This window comes from Rhipicephalus sanguineus, chromosome 3, assembly GCF_013339695.2.
Source record: "Rhipicephalus sanguineus isolate Rsan-2018 chromosome 3, BIME_Rsan_1.4, whole genome shotgun sequence".
Lineage (NCBI taxonomy): Eukaryota > Metazoa > Arthropoda > Arachnida > Ixodida > Ixodidae > Rhipicephalus > Rhipicephalus sanguineus.
The window spans coordinates 81,595,486-81,615,183 of record NC_051178.1 but is presented as its reverse complement, the minus strand read 5'-3'; the positions used below and the strand labels follow the sequence as shown (position 1 = coordinate 81,615,183).

The window sequence follows — 19,698 nt, the reverse complement described above, 5'->3', positions numbered from 1 at the left end:
TCACAGGCTCTTACAACACCAGTAGAAGAGAGCGCGACGCTCCGGAATACCGGAACGCAGCGCCCGCGCGGACACATGGGGTGACATCACGCAACCATTGGAAAGGCCTTAGGAATCTAGGGGGTGTTGTTACAGCTCAGTGCAAGCACGCAGTTGCGGTGTGCATTCACATAAATAATGAAGAAGTAAATTCATGTACCAGTCAGCTCCAGAGTTGGGGCAAGCCAAGCGGGAAACAGAAAAGAAGTCTAGAACAGGACGTCTTGGAACTCTTCCCACGTGAGTTGGAAAAACGTTCACGCTGTAATATGCTCTACTTCGGTGTCGCAAGTACATCTCTACTGAACATTTTCCACATCCTTTCTGGATAGTAATAGTTTCGTTGATTTTGTAACAGCCGAGCTGTTTATTGTCGGGAAACCCACGTGGAGCGTTTGCGAAAACTATAATCATGCCGGCGCGCGCTCTCTTCTTCACCTTCTGCTTTGTTCCCTGAACAAGCGCATTTATTTCAGATTTTCGATACCGACTCTGTTTTAGGTTTTTATGCTTTCATTTGTGGACTAATGCGTTATGCTTTGTTCAAGTCGAACTTCTCATTTTGGGTAAATTAAATGATTTTTTATATACGATTCTATAATTATCTTGTAGTAAAATCTACTTATGCTTTTTGTGCTTAGGTGTTAAGTTATGTCCATTTTAGGATTGATTTTTCCTGTAATTGTAGCTTTAGCTGGGCTATGGCTCCAAGCACTGAAAGTTATTGCTCACCTGTTTGCTTTACTGATGTCATTTGCTGTGGTAGAGTTACTTTATCAAGAGAAATGCTAATCTATCACCCAGTACAGCCTACTGAACATCCCACATGTCATCTGCTTGCCTTTTTCAAACCGCTCTGCGTACAAGGAAGGGAAACTGTCACAAACCTACAGCACATTTCCATAATTTTTTTATTTCAGTGTAACGTGCTCTGGTGTTGTGAATTGGGCTGAAGGAACAAACACTGCACTACATAGCTCACGTTCAATGAACGAGAGCTGAATGCTGTGATATTATTGATGCACTGGCGTGTAATCAATGCTTCCATTTCAGCACTTTGTTGCTTTGAATGGCTTAATATAGAAGCAAAAGCATGCACCGGCAGTTCAAAAACACATGGTGACAATTCAACTTCTCATCACGAAATAAAATTCAGTTTAAAATACACCTGCTGTAATTATTGTGGCCATTTATTGGTTCAGCTGCACTTAAATGCACTTTTCAAGTCACTTTTGTGCTACAAAACTGCAGGACGTTTCATCAGAAATGTAATACGTGGAAACAAACCCATTTACTTGCATCACATGAGGCAAAGCACCTACTGCTTAATAATTGGTGCCTGCATGTTGACAAAAGCAGCACACACTGAAATCACTGTCCATCTGTTGGATCAGGCTTAGCAGTACTCTGTTCTTTAGAATGTGATAAATCTTCAGCTATTGAATTACTTTTCCGACATTGATGCGCACAGAAGCAACCTTCTCCATGTCGTCTGCAGACAGCTGGCCACCTGCTGAATAAAAAAGAGGCATGAGGAGGCATCTATCCCTCTACAGTTGTTCGGATAGTTGTAAATCCTTTTGTCACATAAAATTAAATCCCCTGATTTTACAAGTTGCAGGAAACCAGAATCTTGAGTTATGAACGAGTCAGTGTGTGGTCCTCCGAACACCTTGGATATGAAACTTATCATGCCATTAGGAATTATGCCTATTAAGTCTCTTCAACGTGTATCCTCCTTTTTAATGTAAATATAGCATGCGTTGGTAACCAGGATTTCAGGGTGCTTCTGTGCGGATCTTGGAGCAGTGTATTATTAAGGTGCAATTCGGATAGTTTTTTTTTAATTGGCGCAGTCGAAGAAAGCTTGATTATTTCCCTGGACGGCATGAAGACCCAGTCCTTCAGAGCGATGCTTAGAATACCAAGCGCTTCCCTAACCACATTTGACGCTGTTGTGGCTGTAACTGCAAATATAGCTTCCAAGGCAGTGTATGTCATCCCAAGCCACAACTTGACCAGAAAGAAGCAGAGTTTATCTTCTCGTGACATCGCATTACACGTGTACTTCGGTGGAGGCAGTAAGTTCAAAAGACGTCCGAAAACTTGCAATATCGCACCACACAAATCTTGCAGCACGTACCTCCTCCTTGTCTTTGAGAGACTCAAAGCAATGAAACCGAGTTTCGTTTCCTATTTTCATCCGTGCTTGCAACCTTCAACACACACATACACACAAACACACACACACAAACGCCCGCGCACTCACACACGCTAGCCCACACACAACCGAGCGCGCGTGCGTGAAAGAAAATCTCCGAAGATGGCAACTACAAACCATGTATTACGTGCCAGTTAGATTAAGCGGGTTATATATATGCCAGCCTAATAAAGCGACAAACACAAAGTAAACCAACAACACGATGTCAAAGTTTGCTGACCCGACGCGTAAATTGCCGGCAGCGAACATTTGAGAATGTGCGGAGTGCTGTGGAACCCAACCAACAGCGCAACGAACTCTAACCGCTGTATGACATATATGAGTGGGAAAATCTAGGTCTCACAAACACGGGGAAGTGCGACACAAATTTGTTTCAACATACAACCGTAACTGGGCTTTCAGAATGCGACAAGACAGCGAGCAATCATTACTGTGCAGTCGTTGCATTCGCGTGCCGCGTTACGGACTGATCCAGGTAGTGGAAACTATTGAAAGCGAATAACTGAGACTGCCAAAACAGAAGGCGAGACAGAGTTAGGACCTACTTGATCCTCCTTACTGCGGTGATCCACGCTTCTCGCCTTTCTTTATCGTACCACCTGCCCGGGAACCGATACAGTTTTACAGGTGGATCGCGTGCCTTGGTGTTGTGTGCACTGTAGTGATGCAGAACTATCGATGGTACTATCGATACTATCGATAGCTGAGCCACTATCGAACTATCGACGGTAAAAAATACTATCGATAGCGCTATCGATAGCAAAATTGATGGTACTATCGGCTGTATAAAATCAACAGCGCGAACTCATTGCAGCATAAACTTGGTTCCCCGCGCGCGTGGTACGTAGTGGAGCCGGAAGAGCAGGCTGAAGGGCAAGAAAGTTGACATGATTGCGTTCTTCACCTGAGTGCTTTGCTGACACATGATCATAAAGTCAAACTGTTCAGTTATAGCGGAAAGGAAGCCGTTACATGTGGTGGAACTTCGCGGCTTGAAATTTATATTACATTTTATTACTTAAAACTATATCAAGAACTAAGTTTGTTTATTGTTAAGTGTAACTGTTTGCTTTCGAATATGAATTTATTGTTGGACATACTCCACCAGTTTCACTGCCAAAATAATTTACTTCTCTCGCCCAAAATAGCTTATATATTAAGCGAAGCTGATAGTAGGCTATCCCGAATATTTTGGCAATATGGCCGGCCAGCAACAGCGCCATCATTCACACCACTATCGATAGTGTTGTCACGTGGTTGTGACGGTGAAGAATGCAGCAGCAAGACTGGGTAATACAGAGCTCTTTATTTGGGCGAACTTGTACCCAGAAAATGAAAACTCAAAATGCAAGTGATACACGCTACGCACTGATAGCGGCGAGAACAGGCGGCCGTTGAGCAATCTGCGAAGCAGTAAAGCGCCTCAGCTTTTATACATGTGCTATCGAAGATTCCACCGTTATCGCTAGTGGCCGCGTAAGCTGTCGAATAAACTGGACTATTCGCGTCCGGTGCGTAATCTTAATAGAATAATTTCAGACAATCCTGAAGCTTCTCAAACTCTGTGGCACGGTCTGCGTCAAACGTTGCTAACTGTCTTTGTGGGTTAAACCCAAATACATAAAAAAAAGCAATAAATACGCGTGGCAGTAATATCGCTAGTAATACCGATGGTACTGCCGATTGCACTATGTATCGATAGTTTCTCGGTAGTAGTACTATCGATATTTTCTTTACACTATCGATAGTTTCAAAGAAACTATGGATGCTATCGATAGTCAATTTACCGATAGTTAGGCATCACTAGTGCACTGTTGTGTCAGCCCACGACACAGCAATACTTCAAACCCCGCTTCCACTCCCGTGGGGCCGCTACTGCCGTCGCTGAAATGCGCAGCTTCGCACAGCAAACCTCTCTGTTCAGCGTACCAAGCTGACGGCACCCCAGTTACTCGCACCGACAGAAGAATGCGTGTGCGCGTGCGCTAACAGTGCCTTGAAAGAAGCTGATTCGGCCGCGCTTGCCCCCGGTAGCCCAAGCGCTTGCCGCCAGAGTCATCGGCCCACAAATGTAAGCTTCGGTTCAATATTCTGTTTTCTTTTTCCAGGTGCAATATGAAGAAACATATTATGGTAATTTATTTAAATACACATTCGCCATGGTGCATTTACCATTGGGCGTTTACGCTCATTGCGCACGTAGAACCATTTGCCGTCAGACACGGCATCCTTGTAATCTGTCGGCATTGAGGGAGCTATGCGAAAAGTGTGCGGAGCTCGCCTTTCACGGCGTGCGCGGCACTAGCGCCATCTGGAGCAGAATGATGAAAACACTAATTCACTCTCGCGCGTCGGATATTGCCGCCAACTCCCGCGTCATGGCTCTAACGAAGTGAAAGCGTTTGTGTTATAGAAAACTTCTCCAAAATATCATTTCAGCGATAGCGAGCATACTGATCAAGGGGCGAACACTCCATCGCTCAAACACATTTATTTAGATTACAATGAATCACAAGGATATGAGTTCTTGTTTGTCTGATTTGTCCATAATTAGTGAAACACAAGCACTTATAAGCCCTCGCGTTCGAGTGATTCTGTGTTTGTCCACGTGCCAGCAAGGGCTCTATGCCTAAAATGACAGAGATGAACAAACATGCTCGTCAATACCGCCTGAGTCACTCTCTGAAAGCAGCAAGTGAAAGCATTCGTTTGAATTGGCATTGCTCAGTGTGTTGCACAAGACGTGTTCCACGCGCATTGCTTCATCGCAGAGCATAGGGTCATCGTGGAACTCAGCCTTGCAAAATTGCGTTCCACCTCTGCGGTTGTTCTGCGCCCTAAATGCTCTGCTCAGGCTCTCCTCGCTCTCATCGTACCTAGGCCGTGTTCTTCATGCACTTATTTTACAAGGTATTTTTATTAGCAGGCAATAGACCGATAGACCAGATATATAATAATTGACATAGGCTTGACTTCTACATCTATCGCGAAAATGTTCTTGGTGGCTATAGTCACAGATTTTGCGAATGCAGAATGCGTTCAGTCCAGAGTCAACGAGAAAACTGTCCATCCGTTCGTCCATCCTGCTGTCACGCAAAACCACCTTCGCCACAAATAAATAAATGAATGAAACAAAATAAACTTTCTTACCAGGACTGAGTTTCAGACTGAACGCCATATTTCAAAGGCGAGTGTCTTCACCACGGTATTACACACCCAAGCTGGCGCAATGTGAATATATCTGAATCATATGAATTCGTTGCTACCACGGCTGAGAACATATGTAAGAATAGAATGCCTTCTTTATTAAAGGCTTCGTTAAATTTCGCGGTTGTGAAATGAAAGCTTTCTCTAGTACAACGTGTAAAGCCAACACGGAAAGTTGTACGCACCAGAGAAATTTAGACTTCGTGAAAATTTTATGGCACACTCATGTTTAGAATGTCTCGCATGCGCGCTAATTTAAAATGAATGTGGTTTTGTGTGCAAGAACCACAATATTACAGTGGTGCACAGTGAAGGGCTCCGGAAATTTTTACCATCTTGGACTCATTAGTGTGACCTAAATCCAAGTGCACGGGCATCGATTATTTTCACCTCCGTGGAACATGTGACAGCCGCGGCTGGGACCGAACCCCTGACCTCCGGGTCAGCACCCGAGTGCTGCAATCACTGTGCCACCGCGACCGCCGTTGCAGACGTTGAAAAACTCTAGAAAGAAGATGAAAGATGCCATGCCGATGCCGTTCTTGAATGACGTTCTATAGGGAAGGCTGACACATACAAATGAACTGTGCGCTTACGCATAACTTAAACAACCCCAAAGGAGATTATGCGTAGATTTGTTTGTCAACTGACAACACATACCCCCCCTCCCCCCGTAATTTTTATGATTCATGGTGTTTTACCGAAAATAAATAATGAAAATACGCGTTTTTCTCAAATAGTCAAGGCTTTCAGCAAGTGCCCCCCCCCCCCCTCCCCCGAAAAAAAATTCTGGCTACGGGCCTCTTATGGTCATAATGCCTTATTCCTATTTTTCACCTCTGGCTTTATTCAACATGTCCTGATAAGCTTCACCAAAGCGAGGTATTTGGCTAGTTGGCTTTGCGCGATTCTTTGCCGGGTTTTGCCCACTCCCTTAGTTCTTTTGGCCTTCATGTTTTTTTTTTCAATAAATTCAGTTGATAGTTTGCGCTTGTCGTGTCCACTTCGTAACGTGTGTCCTCCCTAACCTCTTTTGTCCCAGTAACTGTAGCGCAGTGCTTTAACCTGACAAGCTTTGCAAATCTAAGAATATCCACTAGTCTGCGTGTCAGTAGTGCAGCCACCAGTACACCGCGGGCAATTTGAACGCAAGAGAGGTTAATCAAGCGTATTCAGGCAGCCCCATAACCGCACATTTAAATGCACTTTCATAAATCTTCTAAGGCAGGCGATGTCTTCGGACGACTGAACAAGGCGTCCGCACTCAGCCAGTGTCTTGCTTTACGCCCTCCGTAAAAAGCACTTCGGCCTTCGCTTGACATGCGGTAGCGATGCCGTATTGATGACCGTGATTTATCGGAGTACTTTACCCACCCTATTCCTTTCTTGGCCATTAGGGACCCGGAAGTGCGTTGTACAAGAATTATCCCAACAGATGCTACATTGTTGAACTGTTCCTGTTGAAGGCTCCATACACGTTAAACAATGTGACGACGATGCATCGAAACACTGCAGCTTTTCTGCCTCTGCTTTTATTCTTACTGTCGACTATGTTTCTTAAATAAAGGGGGCTTAGTAGGGTAAATCGACCAAAAAAGCGATTTTTTCATTTCCCTACTGAAAAATAATACTCTCAGGTGCAATACCGTGCATTGGCGAAGGCGTAGGCGTTATTTGAGCCACTTAAAAATGACGCTAAAGGCCGCGCTTCTGTCAGGAGGCGCATGCTCTTTTCTATCCTTGTTTCTGCGTGTAGGTATTTTTTGTATATTAGCTATGGCTAGATCTCTTGAATATATTCACTTCCTACGATTTCCATACGTTTTGGCGGCTCTTAGGCGACTCCATTAAGCGCGCCATTTAAACAGATGGCGCCGGTGTCGCCCCTTCAAGTTAGCGGAAAGCATGAATCTATGACTAGGCTCTAGGACGGCGTCCTCCACTATCACAGCTTTAGCATGTTAACTCTATTATGTGTAAAGACCTGTCATTCGTGTCACAATTATGTTGCGTTATTTCTGTAGTGTAGTGTCGGAACTACATTACTAAATAGCACGAGGAAAATACATTGCGTACAGGTACAGGGACTGCGGGGCAGCCAGCGCTGCTTGCGCCACAGGAGAGCTGTAAGCGGTCGTTGGGGCCCATATTTACTGACAGCTGTTTCCAATGCCTGTCACTTTCTCCTGATACAGCCGAACCCACTTACAACGATACCGGTTTTACCAATGTATAGTTTATAACAATGAGAAGGTGCTGCACCGTCAACTTCAGTATGTTTTCTATGGTATAATAACCCGCTTACTACAATACCGCTATGCCGCATTATCAGTTATGACAATGAAGTCTTGGTGCTAGGTGCCAGTGCCGAAAGGTAATGGAACACCAACTGTTTCAAAAGGAAGAAGAAAGCGAAACATTCGAGCCGCTACATTAGAATCGACAGCCCTGAGTCGCCCGCCGTCGGCCGTCCTGTCGCCCTTCCAGCCCTCCGAACATGAATGGGCCCACCCTTCAAAACACCAATGGCTCGCCCCAAGTGCGCTTCCCGCGCTGCCTGCGATTACAGCCAGCTCGCTTGCCCCTCATTCTACGCAGTTCTGTGAACTTCGCGTAAAACAAGCAAGGCTCGTTTTACTCGTTTATTACAATCTTTGGTTATAACGATGAAATCTTCGTGGCATTTGAATATTGTTATAAGTGGCTTCGACTGTACTACGATGACACTCACCCTTATCCACACCGCTCGGTGGAGGCGCCGAAACCTTCCAGAAAGGATGGCCTCCCAGTATGTTGTTTCAGTCGCTCAACACTGCATACAGTGCTCACAGCTTTGGAGTGCTCATTAGCCTATGAAGTGCCAATAGTTTGATACACTGAAACTAAGTAAACGTCAGTTGCTGGAAGCTCAGAACACAAATTAGAAGCTGGTACACCTTATAATAAACCTCGCGTTGAATAACATCGCTATGCTGTTTCAATTTCTTCTATTCTTGTTCAGTAGTCAAGGCAAACAAATTTTATTTCTCTGTGTTGCAATGCTGTGGACCTAAGGAAAGCAGTAAGTTTTCGGTAAAGTAGCACATACCAAAATTTTATTTTGAACATTGTACTCGTGTAGTTTACAAATTGAACGCGTGACGTATGTGTGTTTTGATTATTTGTAACATTCAAAAATACACATGGTAGGCAGGCATTAAAAAGATCGTTTCTGTACACGACAGCCGGATCCGGCTGTATCTTATTCTTCGTCAGCAATGGGAGCCGCAATTCTTCTGAGAACGCCAGTGTTGCCGTCAAGCTGTACATAGTCACCTGTGGTAACAACAAGTTAAATGTATCATTATTCCGGTCACGGTTTGAAAATATAATATTTTATACCTCTAATAAACATATAAGTATATTGTCTTCAATGCAGTATGCTTCGCTTATTTAGATGATAAGAAAGAGCGCAGAAAAGTGCTGTATTTCAAACATAAAGTTCTATACTTTTTTCTTAGCTGTGCCTAGCGTTTGTCATCAATGGCTATGCAACGTTCAAAAAGTTTTCATTCGTTTATTTCGGAAATCGGTTTGGCACTGCCTTCCGAAGAAATGCTTATTTACAGTGCTATACACCTGTAAAACCTCAAAAGTATAATTCATTTGTTCAAAAACCTGAAGAACTTACCAGACGCGAGCATCGTGGTCACGCCTTCGATACCGACTACACAGGGCAGGCCGTACTCACGCGCAACAACAGCACCTGGAAGAATATGATTAATACGAGTATGAATATCGGAAAACATTTCTTTAGCAGCCTGCATAGTGGAAGAACGTATGAAGATTCGGTGGATTATGATGTACCCTTATGTATATGAGTCAGCGGCTTCTGCCTAGTGTATAGAGCAACGTAGGGTAAACTGAGGCGTGAAAAAAGCATGGCTGATCCCCCTGTCATAGGAATCGGTATAACAAGAAAGTGAAACGTGTCTTCACAGATATAGTTGAGCGTTTGTTGAGCATTCTTTCGTCCTAAGGGCGAATGAATGAATGCTATAGCAACAAAGTGTAATGTCACGCGAAGAACGGCAAGCAGCTCGAAACTTGCAACGCGCTGCTCAAGCAGAAAGGACGTACGGAACGAATATACACAGGATGAGCGCGAATTGTCACAGTTGTACCTTACTTTTGTGTGAGCAGCGCGCTCCTTTCGCAAAAGCGGCGGCTGCAGTGAGCGAAGTGATCTTCGTGCTTTCAACGCAAACTTGCGGTGAGAGCACAAGACGTGCAAACCACCGCCATCTCGAGATAAGCGCTCAGACGAGCGACCACACCCTGTAGAGGCGCGCACTCATCGCGACGCGTGGGGCGGCGATCTTTAAAGCGCGCTCTTCGAGCCCTTGGCGCCATCTCGCTAGTGATAACGAAAACACGCTGATGTGCCACGAATCTCTGAGTACCGCCACCTGCAAATGGTGTGTATGAATAGCTCGCCGTTAGCATGGCGAAGAATGTGGCGTCTGTGGCCTAATCGTGTCGTGTCCCGCGCTGCGGAGCGAGGGATCGTAAGTTTGACTCCCAGTGACGGAACGTTTTTTTCTTTGCCATCTGTTAGCCTTTATATTTCCCAACGTCATACCCGTGACGGAAATACGTCAGTGAAGATGTGGTGGACCCCGGCATAAAACATTTCCGTGTTAAAAGTTTATATTTCATGGTGTATCAAACCACTCGCAAGTTTACTTACATGAAATAAGAAAGGGTAACAGATGGAGTTCGGTTTCATGATTTCGGTGGTCAAAAATGCTACCTGAATAATATTTTCCACTCTACGCAGTAACCTGTATAGAAACAAACAGCAACTTTTGTAGTGATCATCTCACGCCTCACATATCTTACTGAAGTATAACTGGGTATTGATACAAAATATTTTATGCCGGGGTCCACCATATCTTCACTGACGTATTTCCATCACGAATATGACGTTGTGAAATAACCATGTTCAAATCGCAAAGTAATATTTTTTGCCTTTCTGTCAGTCTGCACACACATTTCATTAAAGGGTGTTTTGTTATTGTAACACTTTGTATTTGTGGAGCTTATGGTCGATTCCACGAAAGATCGAAAAAGTGTGTATATTTGATGTTTCCGATTTTCTTGATAATTTTGTATGTTGTGCACATATGACTGCACAGCACGAAATCGCAGTTTGTTATCAAATAAAAATTTTTTTCAACACAGGAAAATTCGACAAGTGTCGCCGGTTGACGATGACCATTTTACGAAGAATGCGTTTTCGTAACTTCGGAACCATGCTGGCAGCTACTCAAGCTATATATTACAAATATCTTTCTTTTCGGCGGAAGTAGAAGTAAAGAGGAAATAGCTCTTATCATTTCATGGAATTCTGAGTAAATTATGTATTTTTAAAAATTCACGAAAAACGCTGCGTTTTTGAAAATCAGTCAAATTTGGGACGCTATGGCTACTTCTGTGAACATCTTAGCTTGTTCATATTTGCAGTATGAATATGCCTTTATGTGAATAATGAACCTCTGCATTTGTATTTCTCTAATAATATTCAAAGTAGTAAATTTTCATGCTTGAAACACCAAAAAGAGAAAAGTGCTCCTCCATTCAAAAATCTATAATAAAAAAAACCCAATCTCAATTTTGTTCAAAGTCCCCCAAAATGTTCTCAAAGGACTGCAGAATGATATTATGAAAAAACATGTTGCATCATTTTTATTACAACAAAAGCAGAAAATGTCAAACATTGTGTTTCCAGAGCGTGGTGGCTACTGCGCAAAGGACATCTCTAGTAACAAGAAAATACAGTAACACGTCTTTTTTCTTTTCTGAGCTTCGCTAAACAACAGTAATGATCTATGGTCGGAAATTGGGAACTGTTTTGTAAAGAAAAAGACCGTTCCAATTAAATGCATTTGCGTGGTTTGCGACTTCACGCCAGTGTTAGACATCCCTCAGTCCACAGTATGCACTTTCAGTTGTAGCCTCCTTTTCTTTCATCTATTTCAGTTGAGTATAATTCATATCTTGAATGCTAAAGAACGCATTCCCTCCATGCGTCTCTTATGATGATGTGCTGTGCCAGAATTGAGAGATTGGTATAAAAGCCAAGGTCTCTTCATGAATGGAAATGAATTTCTGGAGAGCGGTCGCCAAGAGGTGTGGTTTTTGTTGGCCCAAATGTGTACGTTGTCAAACCTTATGTGATCAATGCAGAGTTTAAAAAGAATCGATTACGTGAAGATTGGTGGCAGCCGTTCTGACCACGGACAAAACACGTCTTGTTTGCATTGGATCTGCTTTGCTTTGCATGTCCTTGTATCTCTTGAAACGGTGCTGGCAGATCTGGTTTCCCTCTTGAATTGAGCGCGCATCCTGCTTCATGACCCTCCGCAAAAGAGTCTCAATCCGATATCTTCTACGTAACGAAAATTCTGCTGCAGCAGAATTTTCTTTTTGTGCACCATGAGGCAGTCCGTACAAAATCTCGGCCATGGCTATAACGCCTACCCATAGCCACCTTCAGAGCGTAGGAGAGTGACCGCATCAAAGTGAAGCACAATTTGGATGCTTAACTTCTATCTCAGGTGGTGTTTGGCTGACTGGCACAGCCGTACTCGTTGCTGTCGTCTGCTCAGGCGGGCGTCCATCGCGCCGCCCTTTGCACCCGTCCGCCTAACGCATGCTACTCGGTTTACACGAGTGCTTGTAGCGCGGGCCACACGATCCGCACTGTGCGGATCCAGAGACCGGGCGGTTGAGCAACGAGCGGTGAAAAATGTATCGTGTAACCAACGCAATCGACACCCCAGCTTTTTCTCGTGCATAGCGACAAAGCCTGGCAAACAATGTGTGGCTGCTGTGCTTACGTTGCACTGCGGTACTCGCCGTTCACCACTGCCGCCATTTGCGATTTCTCACATTCTTACAATGCATGATCGACTCAGCTACACATATTTCGCGTTTAGCTTCGTTACTTTTATATGAGCGCATTTACTAAAAAAAAAATTATCCAGAGGAATGAAAATGTCCGTGCTGCCCGTCGACGAGGAATGTAAGTGGTGTCGCAAATGCATTTAATTGGAACGATCTTTTTTTTCTTTACAAAACAGTTCCCACTTTCCAACAATAGATCATTACTGCTGTTTAGCGAAGCTCAGAGAAGAAAAAAGACGTGTTACTGTATTTTCTTGTTACTAGAGATATCCTTTACGCAGTGGCTACCACGCTCTGGAAACACAATGTTTGACATTTTCTGCTTTTGTTCTAATAAAAATGATGCAACATGTTTTTTCATAATATCATTCTGCAGTCCTTTGAGAACATTTTGGGGGACTTTGAACAAAATTGAGATTGGGTTTTTTTTATTGTAGATTTTTGAATGGAGGAGCACTTTTCTCTTTTTGGTGTTTCGAGCATGAAAATTTACTACTTTGAATATTATTAGAGAAATACAAATGCAGAGGTTCATTATTCACATAAAGGCCTATTCATACTGCAAATATGAACAAGCTAAGATGTTCACAGAAGTAGCCATAGCGTCCCAAATTTGACTGATTTTCAAAAACGCAGCGTTTTTCGTGAATTTTTAAAAATACATAATTTATTCAGAATTCCATGAAATGATAAGAGCTATTTCCTCTTTACTTCTACTTCCGCCAAAAAGAAAGATATTTGTAATATATAGCTTGAGTAGCTGCCAGCATGGTTCCGAAGTTACGAAAACGCATTCTTCGTAAAATGGTCGTCGTCAACCGGCGACACTTGTCGAATTTTCCTGTGTTGAAAAAAATTTTTATTTGAAAACGAACTGCGATTTCGTGCTGTGCAATCATAAGTGCACAACATACAAAATTATCAGGAAAATCGGAAACATCAAATATACACCCTTTTTCGATCTTTCGTGGAATCGACCTTATATATTTGTTGGTGAAGACAAATAAAAGGCGCTGACGCAGAGCCTCTGAAAACACAGACGGGGATTATCTATAGGGTAACCTTATCCAACAGGTGATTAGCGCCTCTGTGTGCTCTAGTTCACACAGGCGGCATGTGGTATCATCATGTCCAATTTGTTTACGTCCCTTAAATTCTAATCTTTTTGATGATCGTTAAGTACTTAAGAATAGACAGATATACACGCTCCAGAACGGACATCTTCATAGTGAATTCGCGTATTTAATAACGTACTCATTTGCAATTTTTTATCTGCACTATAATAAAAAACCTTGAGTCATTTCACTCTTTTGGAGAGTTCTGGCTTGCCACGTATATGACTCTCTTTACCGAGGCACGCCAACTCTCTTTGGGAGTCATTCTACTCTTTTGGGAAAGTCGTGTGGCCCACAAGAGAGTTAACGTGTTCATTTAAAGAGATTCATATACGTGGCAAGTCAGGACTACCCGAAAGGATCAACACATACTCTCTTTTTTGTAACAGTGTACTCATAATCATATATTGTTTTGTTTACAAAAGAAAGGTCACAGAAATTCAATGATTTTTTGAGCAACTGATAATGAACAGCCAGTTACTTTACTGATGCGACAAGAACCAAAAAAGTGCCGCAGCTTTCAGCACTTTAATTTTGTCGGAACGATAGAATAGATCATATGTGTTCAGGACAGGCAGCTGAATCGAGGACGCAACTATTCAGATATGCGAACCCGGAGCTCAGTATTTTGTATCTTCGTCTCATAAAGCCTTAGCTGGGACGACTAACTAAAACTGCGCTTGTGTGCCTTGGCAACGGCACCCACTTTAGACGTTAATGCCAAAATATCACACACGGACAATTTTTTCAGGTTTTCGCTCGACCTACCGCAAGAATTTGTTCTAAGCCCAAGTCGAAACAGCAAAAAAGGCGCTGTTTCTCATAAAATACTGAAACGCGCACATCGTGCCGTTAAAAGTGAACCAAATCTTAGGCGCTTCGTACTGGTAGATTACAATGATTCATTTCTCTACAGCACGCACGTTGGGCGAAATTTTGGCGTCGCCGCGATGGCCAGTTAATATGATGAGACTCATTTCTTAGTGCAGCCTAAGAATGTGTCAAAGGCTTCCGAAGACGCTGTGCCAATTTCGAGCCGGTTCTTCATATATACTGCAATCTCGATGAGCTATTGTGCTCGGAGGAAAGCAACGAAAAGTTAATCGATGAAATTTCAGTAATCTCTCACTCCAATTCATGGGACAGCAATAGGTAAATGCAAATAATCAAGGTTACGGCTGATACAGTTTTGACTGCAATCGGCTGCATTTTTTTTGCTGTCGTGTATATGTGCTCACTCATATAAACGACTCATGAACCTTAGCACATATTGGTTCATAAATGGTCACGTTTAAACCCTTAATTTTAATTTTGAAGTTCATCCTCCCAGCTGCATTGTCGACAAGCATAAAGTCCATCTCTAAGACATGTAGTAATACAAATATGTGCAGCCGTTTCAGAAAGTGGTATGCGATCTAAAAAATTACGTGTTTGTACCACCTTTTCTCGCGCATTTCAATTATGGGTCGAAGCTAAAATGTAGAGAACACGTCAACAAGGCATTCCATTTCCTGAATACTATACCACGGGAATATTAGATTCCAATTTTGCTCACATCTGCGCCACTTTATTCTGGACAAATGCAAGAACAATCGCACACTTAGATCTAGCCGGCAGTTGGACAATCCAAGTTTGTTAAAATTAGTATGGTGTCCTAAGTAGATTTTCTTACCAGATCGAGCTCTCGCTACACAAAACCTTAAGAAGTTATTAGCGCATAAGCAATGAACTCACCATGTGATAGTGGGCCTCCTATTTCTGTCACGACTCCAGCGAGCAGAGGAAAGTAAGGCGTCCAGCCAGTGTCCGTCGCTGTTGTGATGAGTATGTCGCCCTTCTGCTCGTTATAGAAAAATAAATACGTATTAGTTTCCGTTACCACAATAATGAAGTTTTTGTAAGTTTACAACTTGAAATCAGGTTATAAGTGATGTTCTCTTGTGACGACACGCAATCCTGCCGCTCTGCTTCTCAAGCTTCGGGAACGAATAGCCGTTTTCGTTTCTTCGAGCAAAATAAAATGCGTCACGTGCAAATTTTTAAAACGGTTTCTATGCCGTTTTTGCTGAGTTTAAATAAATGAATTATGATTGGCTTTGTTTCACTTCTTCAATAAAACTATAAATACTTTCGGAACTGTGCCAGATCTTTAGTAGTGTTTAGTCTTTATTAGTGTGCACTGCATTCTTCTCAGTTATTTATGGAGGAAGAAAAGGTTCTGAATAGTTGATGACACACCATTTAACAATTGTCCTAAAAGATTACTGCGCCTTTATGCCCGTTCACACTCATGATGGTTGCGGAGCAATGGGAACTGGAACATTCCTTACAGAACACCTTTGAATATAATTCTATTTTGAATTTGATTAATGTTTTTCTTAATAGTTACATTGCTTAACCAAATCAGACTTTTACTGTAAGCTCTAGCTGCATCTTTCATGCAAGGATATTGTCGTGGTGTACTAAAGAAGGCGAGAGTATTCGGAATGAAATGTATAGCCACCAAGGGAATCAAATCCAAAAGTGTTTCGTGAGACATACTCGAGTTCCTGTTGCTCCGTAACCATCAGGAATTTCCGCGGGAAAAAGACGAAGTAATCTTTCAGCACAATTGTTCTCTTGTGTGTTATCTTTTTATAATGTTTTCTTCTCCCGTAACACAGAATCATGCAGTGCACACAATTAAATGCCTCCTGTCGTGCTTATGCCAAGTACATTTCAGTAGAAACTCATTCCTCTTGATTAAAAAAAAAAAAACTATCCTTACAAGTACGGCGCTTTCTTGCCATACCTGAATGTTGGACTAGTAAATACCATCAATCATAAAAAAATTCATTGGTATAATTTGGAACGTTCTATTATGATCTACTGATAGTCATAAAATTTTATATAAAGTTATTGCAACTGAACAAATGTGCATGCAGTTTGATTGATCAGTTTCATCATAATTTAATTGAATAACACAGCTTTGGTTGATACCACCTACAGCAACGATTGACTTACTGTATTTTGCAGCATTAAATTACTTATTGAGCGTGATATTAAAATATACAAACATATAAACTCTTGCAATGCGGACGTGCGGCGAATAAAACATCGGTAAAGTCATTTAGCGAAACAATACCAAAGGCAGGGTACAAGGTGAGTGGCCAAATACAGATAAAGTGCTTGCTCCCATATTACTTTATTGGAAAAAAGTCTTCATCTTTGTTTGAACCTTTACAACGAGTAGTCCAAGACACTGCATACGCGAGTACAGCTATCAACTGATGTAGTATTTTTCTATAAAAATCAGCAGGAATAGCAAAATGAAAGGGGTCGTGAATATAGCAACAGTGAAATAATATTTCCGTATCAGAATATTACTACACCATTTCTTCATGATAACTAAGGAATTTTACACCTTTTCTCCTCTAATTTCGCTTGATTTGTTTTCATATGAACTAATTCTCATCTACCTGAGAGGATAATAGGCTGCTCATGCATGCCGAAATCTTTGAGTATCAAATATGGGTGATATGCTTGAAATTATATTGTGTTTTATTGATCGTAATTGCACATAATGCGCACAAAACTAAGACCAACAGCCTACGTGGCTAGTAGCTGGTTGCTAACTTTTGTGTACTTTATATGTTGGACCAAGTACTAGGCAAGTAGGCTGTTTGTCCAACATAGAAACAACACAAAAGTTGGAAACGCACATGATGGGTCATATAATATATAGGTTCTATACATATGCAAGTTTTAATGAACTAAAAGATTCGGCTAATCATGGCACATTTAATAGATTCAGTTATTCTTCTGCAGTATTTTTGATAATATATGTTCGCGACCTTTTCGCTGATTAAAAAAATAGCGTATCACGATACGCGTTTCACCGCGAACTGTTATGTTCATCTTTAGTTGCGGATGTAATGTACTTCGTTGAGGAAGGTTTTAGTTCGCCATTTGTGAAAACTAATCACAACCTAATCTTACCTCAATTAAGTGGGCTTCTTCGAATGTGGGCACAACTCGAGCTCTTCCTTCCGCGACACCCTGAGACATCGGGTTTCCTGAAAGAAAGACACAGAACGAAGGGTGAAAATGATGTATGAACGCCAAACCAATTAGGTGTATGAAATTTTCGTATACTACTTTTCTTCTGGTACAAGTCGCATGATTTTGTATGTCGCGATTGTCAATATCTTTTGGCGTTATGTCTTTTTTACCACTTTTGTCAGTTCGCATGGTTTTGTAGTTAGCGATCTTTGAGTGAACATTTACTGCCGAGAGGCGCCAATGCGCAGGGATTGTGTTGTCACGCGACTAAGTCGGGCACCCTGTTGTTCGCCGAAGGCAAACTACAGCTTTTAGCGACAAGCGTAAAGAAAAGTTTTGAATATGAAAGTGAAAGTGAAAGACAGTGACAGAAACAGAAAGACAGAATGTGAAAGACAGCGAGGGAGAGAGAGAGCGTGTGTGTGGTTTCACAGAGGGAAGGTGCCCGAGAGTTGAGGAATGAGAGCCGTATTCCTTTGAGTCCCAAAAGAACTTTCCACGTACATCACTTTGGGTAACGGAGCAAGTGAAATTACTCGAATATTGTTTTTCTTACTGTTAGAACCTTGCGTGGGCAACGCTACGCAAACCAGAAGGGCAAGTTACAGTGAAGAATAATTGAAAGCCGATACAGGAATTGTGTTTTCAACACAATACAAATTGGAGTATGCAAGCTGCAGTTTATGGCCAAATGGCCTCTTGGATCGAGATAAAGATCGAGAAGAAGCGGAAGCGATTTGCCATTGACTCATTTTTACATACGTGAGGTGAGAGAACGTTTAAGCCCACACCAACATTTGTTTACCAAGAAGGTCACCGGTTAATCTCAATGCGGGCCGTTGTGAACCTAAATGAAAGCCCTTGGTTTGGTGGGTGGTGCCATACTTCATTGCGCAAAGCTTCTAGGACAAATTTTAGGGCAACCCGCTATTCGCGGAAAATAGCGTGTCCTGCACTGTCCTGAACCCTGTTCGCGTCTCGATCCCTGTAGCAGTCGACACTATTTCCATGACTTCCCGAAATATTTAGGTATCCGGTTTTAAAAACTCTACAGTAGTTATGCTTTCTTGCAGAAAGCGTGACTCAGCTGTGGAAGAGCGCTTGGGAAACAAGACGTATGCTGTTCTACCATCGCACTCTCAGGCCACTGCGATGCCTTTAGCAGAGGAGATCGAGTTATTTTACGGGATCATACACACATTTCACAAGAACCATGCTGTTTTTCCTGTTTCGCACACCGGAGTTTTTCCGTTATAAAAACCACTAGTAATGGAATGAAGCCTCATAAGTTTATGTAGAGAAAGCGGATATTTTTTTTGATGAACGGGGCAAGCAATAAAACAGATGTTTTGAGAAGCGTGCTAGATCAGCTGTTGGCATGTGAGCATTCCCTTAAAAAGCGTCCTACCGCGAATTTTTTATTGTTTTCTTGTTGTGTGTGTGCGTCTTTGTGTGTTTCGGTACATTCCGAAATGGGTGTTTGATAAACTTGATAACTGTCCCACTTAGAGTTACACAGAAAGGCTACGTCTAAACCGAGTAAGCGCCAATAAGGTTGGGAGCTGGGCTAGTTGGTGACTGATCATTATGCCTATATGGTTAGGTAGCGCACTTTCGACGGGGACAAAAGAAACAGAAAGGACGCGAGTGTAGTGTCCTTTCTATTTCTTTTGTCCCCGTCGAAAGTGCGCTAGCTAACCATATAGGCATAATGAGTAAGGGCCCAATACACAAGGCGCTTGCATTGTATGTACTGTTCGCTATTGGCCGATTGCCTTCACTAATACTCTGCAGAATATCACAAAATAAATAAAAGATCAACCAACCTTTGATTTCGAAGTCACCTTCAACACGTTTCCTGAATTTTTCAATCTGAAATATTTCATAAGAAAATATGTGTATCATGAGGTCTTGGTTAGCAAAGGAGTACATATATTGGCAAAATATCAATATGTCAACGGAGATATTCGTTAGCAGCACGTTTCCTGAGCCCATGTCTCCTACAGCCAGGCAATGAAAGAAAGGTTCTATCATCTGTTTCAGTTACTTGCACCACAGCTGAACATTGTAATTGGGATGAAGTGCGTTGCAAATATGTGTTTTCTAAAGCTTACAGTGTGACAAGAG

At 42.3% G+C, this 19,698-nt stretch overlaps 1 protein-coding gene across 1 annotated transcript in view; it reads right to left on the bottom strand.

Moving 5' to 3' along the window:
* Window positions 1-8,568: 8,568 nt before the first annotated feature.
* The window catches only part of LOC119386796 (putative phosphoenolpyruvate synthase), a 122,378-nt gene continuing 111,248 nt past the window's right edge, over window positions 8,569-19,698 (bottom strand). The window contains exons 37-41 of the mRNA XM_049414040.1: window positions 19,398-19,443; window positions 17,509-17,585; window positions 15,265-15,367; window positions 9,138-9,212; window positions 8,569-8,782 (exon numbers count right to left, since the gene is read on the bottom strand). Coding sequence (XP_049269997.1) covers window positions 8,709-8,782; window positions 9,138-9,212; window positions 15,265-15,367; window positions 17,509-17,585; window positions 19,398-19,443 — 375 coding nt within the window. The 3' untranslated portion in view covers window positions 8,569-8,708. The remainder of the gene's footprint in view (window positions 8,783-9,137; window positions 9,213-15,264; window positions 15,368-17,508; window positions 17,586-19,397; window positions 19,444-19,698) is intronic.